The sequence below is a fragment of the Schistocerca americana genome, chromosome 2 (assembly GCF_021461395.2).
Source record: "Schistocerca americana isolate TAMUIC-IGC-003095 chromosome 2, iqSchAmer2.1, whole genome shotgun sequence".
Classification (NCBI taxonomy): domain Eukaryota; kingdom Metazoa; phylum Arthropoda; class Insecta; order Orthoptera; family Acrididae; genus Schistocerca; species Schistocerca americana.
The window spans coordinates 69,392,216-69,408,767 of NC_060120.1; the positions used below are offsets into that span (position 1 = coordinate 69,392,216).

At 42.3% G+C, this 16,552-nt stretch overlaps 1 protein-coding gene across 1 annotated transcript in view; it reads left to right on the top strand.

The window, feature by feature from the left end:
* The window catches only part of LOC124596614 (Golgi apparatus protein 1), a 146,387-nt gene that overhangs the window by 76,886 nt on the left and 52,949 nt on the right, over positions 1-16,552 (top strand). The window contains exons 11-12 of the mRNA XM_047135835.1: positions 12,239-12,424; positions 15,524-15,724. Of these exons, the coding sequence (XP_046991791.1) occupies positions 12,239-12,424; positions 15,524-15,724 (387 nt within the window). The remainder of the gene's footprint in view (positions 1-12,238; positions 12,425-15,523; positions 15,725-16,552) is intronic.

The window sequence follows — 16,552 nt, forward strand, 5'->3', positions numbered from 1 at the left end:
TTTTATAAGAGACCGAAACTTAGGATTTTGATAAGGTCAGTTGGCAAAATTTTTCTTTCAAAATCATTGAACACTTCTCTCATTGCTCTCCTTTTTCTCATTTTCACTTCATTCATCTTTTGTTTGCCAACTAAATTCTGACTTCTCTTAAATCTATGGTGAAGTTTTCTAACTTGGCTATCAAACCACTGTGAGTCTTTCCTAGCCCTAGCAATTTTGTTTGGAACATACTTGTTTGAGGCATGTTGAACAATGATTTTGAATTTTATCCATTTGTGTTCCACATCTTCGTGCTCAGCACTAAATATCTGATTTTGACTACCTTTCTTAAATGTCTTATAAAACCCATGGTCATTGATGCTACCACAATCTTATAATCACTGACATCTTCCTCCATATTAACTGTTTCAGAAAGTTCTGGTCTTCTGTTGTTAGAGGGTCTAAGATATTACACTCACAAATTGGCTCTTTATCTATCTGCTTGCAGTAATTTTTGGATAAGATCTCCAGAATGATGTGAAACGAATCACTGTCTCTGGCAGCAGTTTTGATCACAGGACTCACCAATTCTATAGCTGATAAATTCCAGTCTCCCCCTACTACAGTAAACTTGATTAGGAAAAAATGTATTTACAATATTTTGCAAGTTCTCTCTGAAGGTCTCTGCCACAACAGCTCCTGATGCAGGTGGTCTATAAAAGCATCCAGTTACCGTGTTTGACCCTCCTTTAATGTTTAAAATGAGTGAGATGGCACACTTGCTAGCACACTAGGCTCACATCCTGGAGGACAACAGTTCAAATCCACATCCAGTCACCAAAACCTCATTACATATTGTTGACTTATGTACTAAAATACACTGCCACAATTGGCTTATGGCCTTGCCTTATGATAGATAACCCAATCCGAGTGCAGTATTTCAATGCTATTCCTTCTGCTTTCAACCTACATACTATTCCTTGTATTATCTGGGCATTATAACTTTCGATGTTGTTGTTGTGGTCTCCAGTCCAGAGACTGGTTTGATGCAGCTCTCCATGCTGCTCTACCCTGTGCAAGCTTCTTCATCTCCCAGTACCTACTGCAACCTACATCCTTCTGAATCTGCTTAGTGTATTCATCTCTTGGTATCCCTCTACGATTTTTACCCTCCACCCTGCCCTCCAGTACTAAATTGGTGATCCCTTGATGCCTCAGAACATGTCGTACCAACCAATCCCTTCTTCTAGTCAAGTTGTGCCACAAACTCCTCTTCTCCCAATTCTATTCAATACCTCGTCATTAGTTATGTGATCTACCCATCTAATCTTCAGCATTCTTCTGTAGCACCACATTTCAAAATCTTCTATTCTCTTCTTGTCCAAACTATTTATCGTCCATGTTTCACTTCCATACATGGCTACACTCCATACAAATACTTTCAGAAATGACTTCCTCACACTTAAATCTATATTCAATGTTAACAAATTTCTCTTCTTCAGAAACGCTTTCCTTGCCATTGCCAGTCTAAATTTTATATCCTCTCTACTTCGACCATCATCAGTTATTTTGCTCCCCAAATAGCAAAACTCATTACTACTTTAAGTGTCTCATTTCCTAATCTAATTCCCTCAGCATCACCCGACTTAGTTCGACTACATTCCCTTATCCTCATTTTGCTTTTGTTGATGTTCATCTTGTACCCTCCTTTCAAGACACTGTCCATTCCATTCAGCTGCTCTTACAGGTCCTTTGCTGTCTCTGACAGAATTACAATGTCATCGGCGAACCTCAAAGTTTTTATTTCTTCTCCATGGATTTTAATGCCTACTCCGAACTTTTCTTTTGTTTCCTTTACTGCTTGCTCAATAAAGCAGATTGAATAGCATCGGGGAGAGGCTACAACCCTGTCTCACTCCCTTCCCAACCTCTGCTTCCTTTTCATGCCCCTCGACTCTTATAACTGCCATCTGGTTTCTGTACAAATTGTAAATAGCCTTTCGCTCCCTGTATTTTACCCCTGCCACCTTCAGAATTTGAAAGAGAGTATTCCAGTCAACATTGTCAAAAGCTTTCTCTAAGTCTACAAATGCTAGAAACGTAGGTTTGCCTTTTCTTAATCTTTCTTCTAAGATAAGTCGTAGGGTCAGTATTGCCTCACGTGTTCCAACATTTCTACGGAATCCAAACTGATCTTCCCCGATGTCTGCCTCTACCAGTTTTTCCATTCGTCTGTAAAGAATTTGCGTTAGTATTTTGCAGCTGTGACTTATTAAACTGATAGTTCGGTAATTTTCACATTTGTCAACACCTGCTTTCTTTGGGATTGGAATTATTATATTCTTCTTGAAGACTGAGGGAATTTCACCTGTCTCATACATCTTGCTCACCAGATGGTAGAGTTTTGACAGGACTGGCTCCCCCTAGGCTATCAGTAGTTCTGATGGAATGTTGTCTACTCCCGGGGCCTTGTTTCGACTTAGGTCTTACAGTGCTCTGTCGAACTCTTCATGCAGTATCATACCTCCCATTTCATCTTCATCTACATCCTCTTCCATTTCCATAATATTGTCCTCAAGAACATCGCCACTGTATAGACCCTCTATATACTCCTTCCACCTTTCTGCTTTCCCTTCTTTGCTTAGAACTGGGTTTCCATCTGAGCTCTTGATATTCATACAAGTGTTTCTCTTTTCTCCAAAGGACTCTTAAATTTTGCTGTAGGCAGTATCTATCTTACTCCTCGTGAGATAAGCCTCTACATCCTTACATTTGTCCTCTAGCCATCCCAGCTTAGCCATTTTGCACTTCCTGTCGATCTCATTTTTGAGACGTTTGTATTCCTTTTTGCCTGCTTCATTTACTGCATTTTTATATTTTCTCCTTTCATCAATTAAATTCAGTATCTCTTCTGTTACCCAAGGATTTCTACTAGCCCTCGTCTTTTTAGCTACTTGATCCTCTGCTGCTTTCACTATTTCATCTCTCAAAGCTACCCATTCTTCTTCTACTGTATTTCTTTCCTCCATTCCTGTCAATTGTTCCCTTATGCTCTCCCTGAAACTCTGTACAACCTCTGGTTCTTTCAGTTTATCCAGGTCCCATCTCCTTAAATTCCCACCTTTTTGCAGTTTCTTCAGTTTTAATCTATAGTTCATAACCAATAAATTGTGGTCAAAGTCCACATCTGCCCCTGGAAATGTCTTACAATTTAAAACCTGGTTCCTAAATCTCTGTCTTACCATTATATAATCTATCTGAAACCTTCTAGTATCTCCAGGGTTCTTCCATGTATACAACCTCCTTTCATGATTCTTGAACCAAGTGTTAGCTATGATTTAGTTACGCTCTGTGCAAAATTCTACGAGGTGGCTTCCTCTTTCATTTCTTAGCCCCAATCCATATTCACCTACTACCATATTTACTCGAATCTAAGCCGCACTTTTTTCCGGTTTTTGTAATCCAAAAAACCGCCTGCGGCTTAGAATCGAGTGCAAAGCAAGCGGAAGTTCTCAAAAATGTTGGTAGGTGCCGCGACAACTAACTTCTGCTGTCGAATATATGTAGCGCTAGACAAGCATGCTTTGTAGGCACAAAGATAAATACTGGCGCCAAAACCTCTGCGTCAGTAAATAAATTTTAAAAAAAGGTGGAAGACGAGCTTTCTTTCTCCGCCCCGAGTTTCGACCACTGCATTTTCATACATTATCCAACGAAGTAAATACAAATTCCGTATTGTTCATCTTCGAATGTAGCAGAATTTCAATGTACCATGAAAATCCGACTGGCAAGACTGTTTGGGATGTTTGTCAATATGGCCAACTCTACGTTCAGAATTTTTTCCTACATGTGAGAAGAGATGGTTGCTAATAAATAGGAACCTGATGAAATATGAACCACATACAGTATTCTCTTCACCATAAGAATAATACAAATATAAACATTTTGCCATGTATTCTTTCGTGTTTGCTGCTATCTCATTTAAATCCTGTCTGCCTAATAAACTACGAAACTAGAGTGAGACAACAGCAAACGCGGAAGAATATATGTATCATTTCATGTTTATATTTGTATTGTTCTTATGCCTAATAGTGATACTGTCAGAAATGAAGCATGGCAACTGACTAGATTTTTAAATCTAAGATGGCTCTCATTTCTGTGCAGAATTTGATGTACTAAAGAAGCGGCCGCAAAGATTTTCAAACGAAGAAAAATTTTCGCCTAACTCTCGTTCAGAACTTGTTCTATCATACGCAGTCTATTATTTGGTTCTTGTTGATTATTATCAAAGAAAGCAGCAGAGTAACAACAAATAGCAGTCTCTTGCCATTGTTTCGCCAATGAGATGATTCCTCTCCTGTTTTTTAATTTTTTTTTTAAATTGTAAGCGGTGGTAGCGCGCACAAAAGCAAGCCATGCCGCGAGCGGCGACAGGCCGTAAACACGCACTATCAGAATGCAACGAACAATGCATGACACAGTACAGTAATGTATTTTCAGCTTACAGTGACGTAAACACCTATAACAAAGAAAACGGCACTTATCAGATCAAAGCAAAATAAGCAATCAATTCAAACCAGAGGAAGCACATGAAAAAGGAAGGGTACCCGTATAAATACGGACGGAGCGCCTGACGCATAGCAGTGGCTACCTGGTAAAGCTTAACTGCTAAGCTTACGACTCGAACCAAACTACTGTAGGTGTATCGCCATTCATTCGACCAAAATTGTCTCTCATATTACAATGGACCAACTTTGTTTCGATTTGGAGGTGCGGCCTTAAACTATTCTCTCCCCTTGAATTTCGAGTCTCAAATTTCAGGTGCGGCTTAGATTCGGGAAATTTTTTTTCCCTTTATTTCGAGTCTCATTTTTCGGGTGCGGCTTAGATTCGAGTAAATGCGGTATGTTTCCTTCTCTTCCTTTTCCTACTGTCGAATTCCAGTCACCCATGACTATTAAATTTTCGTCTCCCTTCACTACCTGAATAATTTCTTTTATCTCGTCATACATTTCATCAATTTCTTCATCATCTGCAGAGCTAGTTGGCATATAAACTTGTACTACTGTAGTAGGCATGGGCTTTGTGTCTATCTTGGCCACAATAATGCGTTCACTATGCTGTTTGTAGTAGCTTACCCGCACTCCTATTTTTTATTCATTATTAAAGTTACTCCTGCATTACCCCTATTTGATTTTGTATTTATAACCCTGTATTCACCTGACCAAAAGTCTTGTTCCTCCTGCCACCGAACTTCACTAATTCCCACTATATCTAACTTTAACCTATCCATTTCCCTTTTTAAATTTTCTAATCTACCTGCCCGGTTAAGGGATCTGACATTCCACGCTCCGATCCGTAGAACGCCAGTTTTCTTTCTCCTGATAACGATGTCCTCTTGAGTAGTCCCCGCCCGGAGATCCGAATGGGGGACTATTTTACCTCTGGAATATTTTATCCAAGAGGATGCCATCATCATTTAATCTTACAGTAAAGCTGCATGCCCTCGGGAAAAATGACAGCCCCTTGCTTTCAGCTGTTCACAGTACCACAATAGCAAGGCCGTTTTTGTTAGTGTTACAAAGCCAGATCAGTCAATCATCCAGACTGTTGCCCCTGCAACTACTCAAAAGGCTGCTGCCCCTCTTCAGGAACCACATGTTTGTCTGGCCTCCCAAAAGATACCCCTCCATTGTGGTTTAACCTACGGTACGGCTATCTGTATCGTTGAGGCACGCAAGCCTCCCCACCAATGGCAAGGTCCATGGTTCATGGAGGGCGGGGGGGGGGGGGGGGGGGGGGGCATAACCTTTGATAAGTGATACTAATTCTCCGACCTTACCATCTATTCTCTTCCAGTTTACTTATATCATATTTCCGTTCTGATTTCTAGTATGTAAGGACAACTACTCTCTCAGAATAACATAGCCAATCAATCTTTGAGTTCATCAGGCATGCTTGACCTATTGAAGGAACCTTACAGTTATGTACCTGATAGCAGATGTCTAGAAATTCGAATCTGATATTGCCACAGAAATGTCTGAGACTGCATTTGGACCCTACCTACCTTCACCAAATTGATCATCTGCCGAATGAAACTGAGGATGCCATCAGAATGCAAGCAGGAGGCATCAAGTTGGAACAATTTGCAACTGGTTGCACCCAGAGTGTTCAGTAACCACTGGCAAAGCCTTCTCCAAGTCTCCCAGCAAACATGCCAAGTACACACAGGCATACTTTATTGATCTGGATGCTAGTTCCTTGAGGCGCTCCATTTCCTGCGTAACTTTAGAGCTCCCAGTGATTAACATATACACGCTTCACACTTGTCCGGAATGGACAGGAAAATTGGCCATGGCCCGACAACAGAGACCTCTCAGGGGCCCACAGTCCCTTTTGTGGGTACGTGTGTGGTGCGCATGGGGCCCCGAGCTATTGCAGTATCCTTCCTTTTTCCAGATTGCATTACCGTCCCTGTTCCTCTCCTCCCTGTCCTTGCTCCTTTCTCCCTACCCCCTCCCTTCCCTCTTGGTGTACTTCTTTATATCGACCTGGCTATCCTCCCAGCCTTGTTTTTGGTATGTGCTATTGTTTAGTTTGCTGTTTCCCTCTCCTTTTTGGCGTTCTTGGTCTCATTGGGGTTTGACCTCCATTTCCAACATTTTCCGTTCAGTGTGATCCATTTGGGGATGAACTCCCAACCTAGTTTCCATGGTGCAGGCTCCTCTCCCCCTCCGCTCTCTTTTCCCCTTTTTCACTTTGGGGCATCAGAACTCCCGGCAGTGGCTGCCGTGCCAGACGGCTCTTGCCGTGGCTGGGTGGCATCCAGGGGGTGAGCCCCTGGTCAGAGTGGGTGGTACTAAGGTGGACGCCTTGCACATGAAGCGACAAAAGCGTCAACATCCTGACCATTCTGTGGCCGTCTCTACGAATGATAGAAGACATGACACTCCTTCTTCTGATCCTTCAGCCGTCCCCTCCCTGACCGCCCCCTGGGAAGAGGGTCAAGCTCACCGGCTTGGGTTGAAACCTTTCCCTCGGTACCTGGTTTGTACCAAGGCAGATGGCAAAAGTTTTTCCATGACCAAGCCTTTGTTTTTCGTGAAGACGATTGAAGATAAGTATGGCGAAGTGAAATCCTTGAGTAAAATGCGGTCCGGTTCTTTGCTCATAAAGACATCTTCTGCTACCCAGTTTGTAATGGATATTTGTGTCAACTCCCGGAGTTGCAGCCCCTTCTTTCCTCCTACTCTGCTGCTTGCGTTGCTCTCCAGGAGATCCATTTTGTCAGTTCTTACTCACTCACGCTTCGTGGGTTCCACACTTTCTGTCAGAACCGAATTGCCCCCTTGTGTGCTTCTGGTGGTGTTTGCACCTTGGTGCGCAAGGACATTGTTAGTAAATGAGTTCCCCTCCATACCACTCTATAAGCAATTGCTGTCAGGGTCCATCTGGCCACTCCAATCACAATCTGTAATCTCTACCTCCCGCCTGACAAAACCCACATCCCTTGCCCTAACCACCCTTCTTCAACAACTCCCTTCTCCCTTCCTGCCCCTTCCTGCTTCTAGGAACCCTTTTTGGCGTAGTCACATGACTACTGCCCTGGGCAGGACAGTTGAAGCTGCTCTGGCAGGACTTGCCCTTTGTCTACTAAACACTGGCACTCCCACACACTTTAGCGTGGCACAAGGCACTTTCTCTGCCATTGACCACTCCATCTGCAATCCCGGCCTTCTTCCCTCCATTCAGTGGGGTGTCCACGATGACCTATGTGACAGCGATCATTACCCGATTGTTTTGAACTTACTTCAGTGTACCTTGCTCCATCACCCTCCCAGGTGGGCCTTCTCTAAAGCCAATTGGGGTGCCTTCTCCTCTGCTACCATCCCCCCTGTACTACCACACAGCATTATTGATGAGTCTTCACAGATTTCGACTGCCGCCATCCTTTCCGCAGCTGTTTCAGCCATCCCTTCTTCCTCGGGTTCCCCCCGTCGGAATATGGTCCCTTGGTTGACTCCAAAAATTTGCTGTGGCCATAAAAGACTGCCGCCGTGCTCTTCAACACGCGGCACCCTTCTGCTGCTCTCCTTCTGGTCTTTAAACGATTCTGTGCCTGGGCCTGCTATACAATCAAATTTCACAAACTGATTTGCTGGAAACGATTTGCGGCTGCCATAGGACCGCACACCCTCTCTTCACAAGTCTGGGCGAAACTCAGGCGAATTTTTGGCTGTCATCATCCCACCGGCATTGCAGGAATTTTGTGCATGATGTTGTCCTTACCCATCTGGACTTTGTCGCAGAGCATTTTGCTCAACACTTTGCCCAAGCCTCTGCATCAACTCAGTAACCGCCCACGTTCTTCCTCCTGGAAGAGCACTCGGAACGACTGCCTTTGTCTTTTGTTTCTCACTGCGTGGAGCCTTATAATGCTCCATTTAGTGAGTGGGTATTCGCCAGCACCCTTGCCCTTTTCCCAACATGGCTCCTGGACCAGATTGGAAACATAACCAAATGCTCCAACACTTATTGGTGGCTGGCTACCGTCGTATACTGACCCTTTTCAATCGTCTGTGGAGTGAGGGGGTATTTCCTACCCAGTGGGAGGAAAGCATTGTTATTCCGGTGTTGAAGCCTGGGAAGCCACCTCTTCAGTTGGATAGCTACTGTCCAATTAGCCTTACCAACACCCTCTACAAGCGGCTGGTTTGGATCCTAGAATCCTGCGACTTATTGTCATAGACACAAGGTGGTTTTCGCTGTGACCGCTCTATAGTGGATAATTTGGTCCACCTGGAGTCTGCTCTCCGGTCGGCTTTTGCCCATCGGCAGCACCTCAATGCAGTCTTCTTTGACTTGCATAAAGCCTACGATACCACCTGGTGCCACCACATCCTCCCAGCCTTCACAAATGGGGCCTTCGTGGCACTCTGCCCATTTTTATCCATAACTTTCTTTCTTGTTGCTCTTTCTGGGTCCAAGTTGGTTCCTCCTACAGAACTTCCCATCACCGAGAAAATGAGGTTCCACAGGGTTGCGTGCTAAGCATCCCTCTCCTTCTCATAGCCAAAAATGTACTGGTTGCGTCTGCTGGGCCGACAGTGTCCCCCTCTTTGTATGCTGTCGAGTTTTGTATCTATGTCGCTTCCTCTGTTATGGGTACTGCAGAACGCCGTCTACATGGGGCAATCTACCGGGTGCAATCTTGGGCTCTCTCCCGTGGTTTTCAGTTTTCGTTGGCCAAGTTGTGTGTCATGCATTTCTGCCATCGCTGTACAGTCCATCCCCATATGGACCTGTTCCTTGATGGCCAGTCCCTCGAGGTGGTGGACACCCATCGTTTCTTGGGTCTGGTCTTCGATGCCCGGTTGACATGGCTCCCTCATCTTTACCAGCTGAAGAGGATGTGCTGGTTAAATCTCAGTGTTCTTAGAGGTCTGTGCAATACCACCTGGGGTGCAGACTGCTCTATTCTTCTGGGATTGTACAAAGCACTGGTCCAGTCTCGTTTAGACTATGGGAGTCCTGTCTATGGTTCTGCATCACCATCCACCATTGTGGGGTATGACTTGCGACTGGTGCCTTCTGGACTAGCCCTGTGATTGGCCTTCTCGCAGAGGCGGGGATTCCACCGCTGCAAGTTTTGCACCAACGACAGCTGATATCTTACGCGCTTCACATTTGCTGCACCCCAAAGCACCTTAATTATGGTCTCCTTTATCCAGACATGGAGATCAACCTCCCGCGGCGGCGGCCACGATGTGGGCTTACCATGGCTGCCTGCATTCAGTTGCTCTTTTCTGAGCTCCAGCACTTCCCTTTAACGACTCTTTTCTCCACTCATGCACGTACCCCTCTGTGGTGCGTCTCTCGGCCACAGCTCTGTCTTGATCTCCCCATAAATTCAAAGGATTCTGTCCCTCCGGAGGCCCTCCACCACCAATTCTACTGTCTCCTCAGTTCATTCCAGGGTTCTGAAGTGATTTATACTGATGGCTCCATGGTTGCTGGTCACACTGGTTAAGCTTACACCTATGCAAGATATGGAACTTCATTCCTTGCCAGATGGCTGTAGTGTTTTTACTGCAGAATTGGTAGCCATCTTGAGCACACTGGACCCTGTCCACTTCTGCTCAGGACTGTCTTTCACTATCTGTACTTACTCCTTGAGCAGTTTGCAAGTTATCAGCCCATGCTTCCCTCGCCACCCATTGGTCATAGCTATCCAGGACTCCCTTTCTCTCCTTGATCAACGTGAATGCCCAGTGGATTTCATTTGGACCCCAGGCCATGTTGGGATCCCTGGCAATGAACTTGCTGATCGACTGGCTTAATTTGCTACTAACATGCCATCTCTTGCTATTGACATTCTGGTAATAGACCTTCGCTCGGCATTACATGTCAGATTTTGGGACTTTGGAATGCAGACTGGCACACTCTTTCTTCGCCGAACAAGCTCAGGGCAATAAAGGATTCTACAACTACATGGCGGTTCTCCTTACTTGCCTCTCGTAAGGCCTCTGTCGTCCTTTGCCGGCTCTGCATCGGCCATACTTGGCTGACTCATGGTTATCTCCTCTGTCATGATGACCCCCCTCCCCCCCTCCTCTGTCATTGTGGATCGATGTTGAGTGTGGTTCACCTCTTATTGGACTGTCCCAACTTAACTGCCCTGCAACGGACTCTTAGCTTTCCTGACTCGCTACCTCTGGTGTTAGCTGACAATGCCTCAGTGGCTGATCTTGTTTTACAGTTTCTTCGTAATGGGTTTTTTTTATCGCTCTATTGAAGGGTGGGACCTTCAACCTTATCGGTGGATGGAGGGGTGGCAGGCCGTCTTGCTCCCCCCCTCGCCCCGATTGGACTGGCTTCGAGTGGACTTGGTGGTTCACCCCCTCCCTCTGCCTTCCCACTCCTTTCCTTGTTGGGTCTGTTTTATCTTGAGTGTCTATCTTGTCTACCTGTGCTTCTTCCTTTATGCTCCTGCCATTTGTCACTTTCTTTCCCTCCTCTCTTCTTCTGCCTTCTTCCTTCCTTCTCTGTCAATTGTTTGTAATGTTATGACCATTGTAGTAGTTCCCTCTTATAGTGTGAGGTTTTATCAGTTTTAGTTATTTCAAGGTCAGAGGGACTGATGACCACGTAGTTTGGTCCCTTCTCCAGTCCAACCAACGAACCCAACAAGAGAGACATCCTGTGCTGGCTCAAAAGTGTTATCAACATTGAGTAGCACCTCGTACCTGTTGCTAAGCCATAAATAAGGAGCCAGCCATACTACCAGTTCCCAGTTTTGCCGTCTGGCCAGAGATATGTGAACCAATCACTGTCTGCCACTTGCTTTCAAATAAAGGCAAACTGCCAAATGTTGTGTATTGGAAGACAGTTGATAAAGTGGTTCCAGCAGCACAGAGTGTGTCCCAGGTCTCATCACTAGTGCCCAGTGCAGCCGCAGCCTTGAGCAGTAGCCAGGAACGTGTCAATTATAGCCAACGTAGCTTTCGACTGTTTTTGACAGTGACCAATTCTCAGTCTCCATACACAAAAAGAGCACCCCCTATCCTTATTGTACTGTGTATAAAACTATATAAAATTTCAAAAAAATACAAACAGAGCAGGCAGGACTAATGGAGAAGAACAAAAAGACCTCAACAAGAGAGAAAACTTCCAGGCTGTGGCACTGCTAAAGTTGAGATGTCCACAAAATATAAATGAGAAGAATAAACAAACACTAAAATATGCTCTACTAAATTTGCACTATACACTAAGGTTGCAAAATACACATGCTCTCAAATCAAAAATAAATTACACTACTGAAAATAATTGTATCAACTGTCACCTTTCACTAGAAACACAGCATACATAAAACCTGAAACTCTAAATAGAAATGCAAGCTCTAATTATCAAGTAACAGTAATAAGTCAGATAAAAACACAGGGAATATTCACTTCATTATGGAAGCTCATGAGAAAAGCACTAAACTGAACCCTGTGTACAACACAAACTGTTGCTGCTGTTTGCTCCTTTCACCTGGGCAGTTGGGCATATAGAATCTGCCAAAATAGATTTATTTTGTACAAGATGAAATTATACAACTTTATTGTGTGCTGTAGAAACTGTTATGCTGACTGTTTTTATAATACTTACAATGTTTTTCTATCAATACGGTCACCATATTGACTACTTGTAAGTTGATCTTGTTATTTACATTGTTTATTCAAATGTTTTACTTACACATTTATATTTTCGTTCATAGACTTTGGAATGCCTTCAAATAAACAAGGATAAACTGTCAGATGGATGTCACATGGTTATTTTCAATGTAGAACGCCAAGAACTACAAGATAGCTCTGTCGATTATGCACTTATCACAACTTGCAGGCATATGATTAATCAGTTTTGCCATGGTGAAGATCCTTCACAGGCGTTGATCTGCCTTAAGGTAATTTATGTTGTCTAAGATTAATATTTCGTCTCACACAATTTCTGACAGTCACTACTAACAAAATAGGTTTAATAAATTGGACAAATAATCATGTAAATATTTACTGGTTGGAACTCAAAAGCTTGTGTTAGATGTCAAATAAATGAGAGAACAATAGTTTAAGCCATGCTAGGGGTAAACTGCCCAGTATACTAGCAGACCTTTATGAAATATTGTACACCTATTGACTATTTTACGAGGCAAATATATTCTCCACATACATCTTAGGTGATGCCAGAACAGACCAACAGTGTACTGTGTCGACACCAGAAGCTAAAGAGCAATTCTTACATCTACGTCTACATCTGTATTGTGCAAATCGCACTTAAGTGCCTGGCAGAGGGTTCATCGAACCACCTTCACAAAAATTCTCTATTATTCCAGTTTCAAACAATGCACGGAAAAACAAACACCTATATCTTTCCATGTGAACTCTGATTTCCCTTATTTTATTATGATGATCATTTCTCCCTATGTAGGCCATTGTCATCAAAATATTTTCACATTCGGAGGAGAAAGTTGGTGATTGAAATTGTGTGAGAAGATTCCGCTGCAATGAAAAATGCTTTTGTTTTATTGTTGTCCATCCAAAATTCTGTATCATGTCTATGACACTGTGTCCCCTATTTTGGGATAATACAAATGTGCTGATCTTTGAACTTTCTCAATGAACTCCATTAATCCTATCTGGTCGCAATCCCAGACTGCGCAGCAGTTCTCTAAAAGAGGATGGACAAGTGTAGTGTAGGTAGTCTCTTTAGTAGATCTGTTACATTTTGTAAGTGTTCTGCCAATAAATGCAGTCTTTGGTTTGCCTTCCCCGCAACATTTTCTGTGTGTTCTTTCCAATTTAAATTGCTTGTATTTGTAATTCCTGGGTATTTAATTGAATTTATGGCATTTTTATTTGACTGATTTATCATGTAAACGAAGTTTAACAGATTCCTGTTAGCACTCATGCAGATGACTTCTCATTATTTAGGGTCAATTGCCAGTTTACACACCATTCAGATATCTTTTCTAAATCATTTTGCAATTTGTTGTGATTCTCTGGTGAGTTTACTAGGCAATAAATGGTAGCATCCCTTCCTGATAGCACTCAGCTCTTCATGTGAGTAAAGAGCTAATTAGTGTTTCACTAAAACAATGTTTTCTAAACCTGTTTTTCAATAGACCATTCTCTTCAAAGTAATTCATAATGTTTGAACACAATATATATTCCAAAATCATGCTGCATGTTAATGATATGGGCTTGTAATTTAGTGGATACAGGAAAACCTCAAGGAGGGAGTGCTAAAGATATCTTGAGCTACCTTTACTTTTACCGTGATAAAAAATAATAAAGTGACATACAAAAGGTTAAGAAAATTTTACTTAAACTGATTATACACATATACAAGACAATGCCATCTTATGGTATAAAAAAAGTTTCAATTGTGGTTCTCTTTCTGCTTCTGAATGTAAACTAGCTTCCTATTCGTCAAATAGTCCGTATTTATAATGCTACGTATCAAAGGTTCTCTGTACAAGAAAACAGAATATTCGCGACTTTCTTGAACAAATCTCAGACAGAATAACGTACCGAGATCACTAGACTGGCCACGACTTTTCTCGTAGGTATGTGTTGGCTATCTGTGTGCCGGACAGAAACATATAAAATACGATGACGCGGATGCACATGCTACATAGGAAAGTACAACTATTCGATAACTTGATTCAGTCGAGTCGACTGATGAAAGAAACGAACAAATAGCGTGCGGGCTGACTGGTGGGGGCTGTGCGGGTGGCAATGCAGGCAGCCCTAGAAGTGGTCGGGACACGCATTCTGCGCGCACCCCATATGTATCCGCCACTCGACCTGTGCAACTTTCCATCTTAGAGTATGCATCTTTCGTCGAGTGAGCAGTTGATTTTAGATGATCTTTCGCTCATTCATTCATCATAACGCAGGCATAAGTGATTCCGGGAGTAAGCAATAGCAGTTTGCAGTTACATGACATTTGAAAGAAAGTTCTTTTCTGAATTGATCATCATGTCATAACCAGAGATCAAGCACTAGTCATTATTTTCCATGACATAGGAAATGGCTGGACAGCAGTTAGCCATCTAGAATATCTGCATCTTGACATTGCTAAAAAATTTGTGGATGTTGTTATAGGTGATCCACTTCTTGATACCAATGCAAGAGGAGGGGGTAAGGGAGTGGGTTTTCCTTGCTGTAAGAGGCCCTTCTTTAATGAAGAATACATGTGCTTGTCATACTATTTAAAACATTTCCATTCATCCGGTAATTTTGGTGCCATAAACTCCATTCCATAAATGATATGTACTGATTGCAAATCTCATCTTTCGGTACTATTTCCAAATATATCTATCAAATGTAATTCAGTTCCCAGTTTGCTTTACAGTGTCATTAATCCACTGTCATTGCCTTATGCCAAATATGAAATTCATTTGCTGCAACTGTGATGTGACACTGTTACGGTCCATCTCAGTGAAAAGTATTGTACTTCTCTGTATTTTTGTTTGTAATTGCTTACCTTAAAATTTGTTCTGGGTGTTAATGATTCAAATGACATGTTTCTATTTTAAAAAAAAGATGTGATTTCTGCCCTCCTGTTGCCCTGAAAATGCTTGTTACTGTCAGACATTGTTTGTTTATGCACACACAGACTTTAAGTACCGTTAATAATTTTGTTTTTAATTTATTTGTTTAGTTAAGTGATTTACCCCTATAAACATAAAGACTTCTAGTTGTAATAATAAAATACAAAATTTTTCACAGCAGAGGCCAATGTCTCATTCTCCTTTGTTGGATTTAACAAATTTTTCCTTTTTATAGATGTGTAACTTGACAGTTATTGTGTTATATTAAATGACTGTTTTACAGTTCTGTGTTATTAATGTTACAGTAATGTTTCTATACCTGTTGTATTTATCTATATAAGTTGGCTGTGTTGTTATTGTTCACAAAGCACCATGTTTAATTTAAAGATACCCAAGTTCTGTGTTGCTGCTGCTGTTTTTTAGTGACACTCTCTCTCTTTCAAATTACAGAGGTACAAGGATGATCCAACATTTGATTCAAAATGCAAATCCATTGTAGTTCGCAGAATGATTGAACAGAGTTCCGACTATCGCTTTAATCCACTGCTGCAGAAAAGTTGTCGAATGGATATATCCAAATTTTGTGCAGACATTGTTGCCTCTGAAAAGGAAGAAAAGGAACTAAATGGGAAAGTTGTAAAATGTCTAAAAGTAAGTGACCATATGAATCCGATGTTTTTTCTATATATATATATAAATAAATATTCCTCATTATTAATTATTACCTTATCTAAGGAGATGTTGTCATTTGGTGTATTCATTTCTTATTTTGGAGGTCATGGCACTATTTAGGGTAATGATGTGGTCTCTCTCTCTCTCTCTCTCTCTCTCTCTCTCTCTCTCTCTCTGGCAGGAATGGGAAGTAAGTCAGTTTTATTTTTTATCATCATTCATGACAAATTTTGCCAATAGATTGCACTTACTTTTAGGAACTGTTAACGCCTGTGATTTCGATCACATAACAGATTACATATTTAATTTAAATAGGCTGTGCTGAACATGTGACGTTCACCTGCTTTATTTCTTTGTTTGTTGTCCTCGGCATTGACGTACTGTGTTGCTATACTATCTGAAAAATGGGGGGGGGGGGGGGGGTGTTTGAAAGTCAAACACAGACTACTTTAAATGATGTAGCCGACAGGTGCACATTTGCGTTTCACAGTTGTTTACTTCTTTTACTTTTCACGTCCACCCCCCCCCCCCCCCCCCCCAATATACACAGTTAATACGGCCAGTGCACTACTGTTTACTTTCGATAAGCCTCATTAATACACACATTTCTTGAGGAATAATAAGGTACGTATGGAACAGACACAGTCATTGTTTTAACACACGGCTTAAGTGTGTTACACTTCTTTCACGGATGCATTGTTGTTGATCTAACCAGTACAGGTTTCTCGTCTGAAACTTGGCCATGGACTGACGCTCTCGTGACCAGAAATCGGGCCCATATATATCCTCACAATAATATGTGCTGGA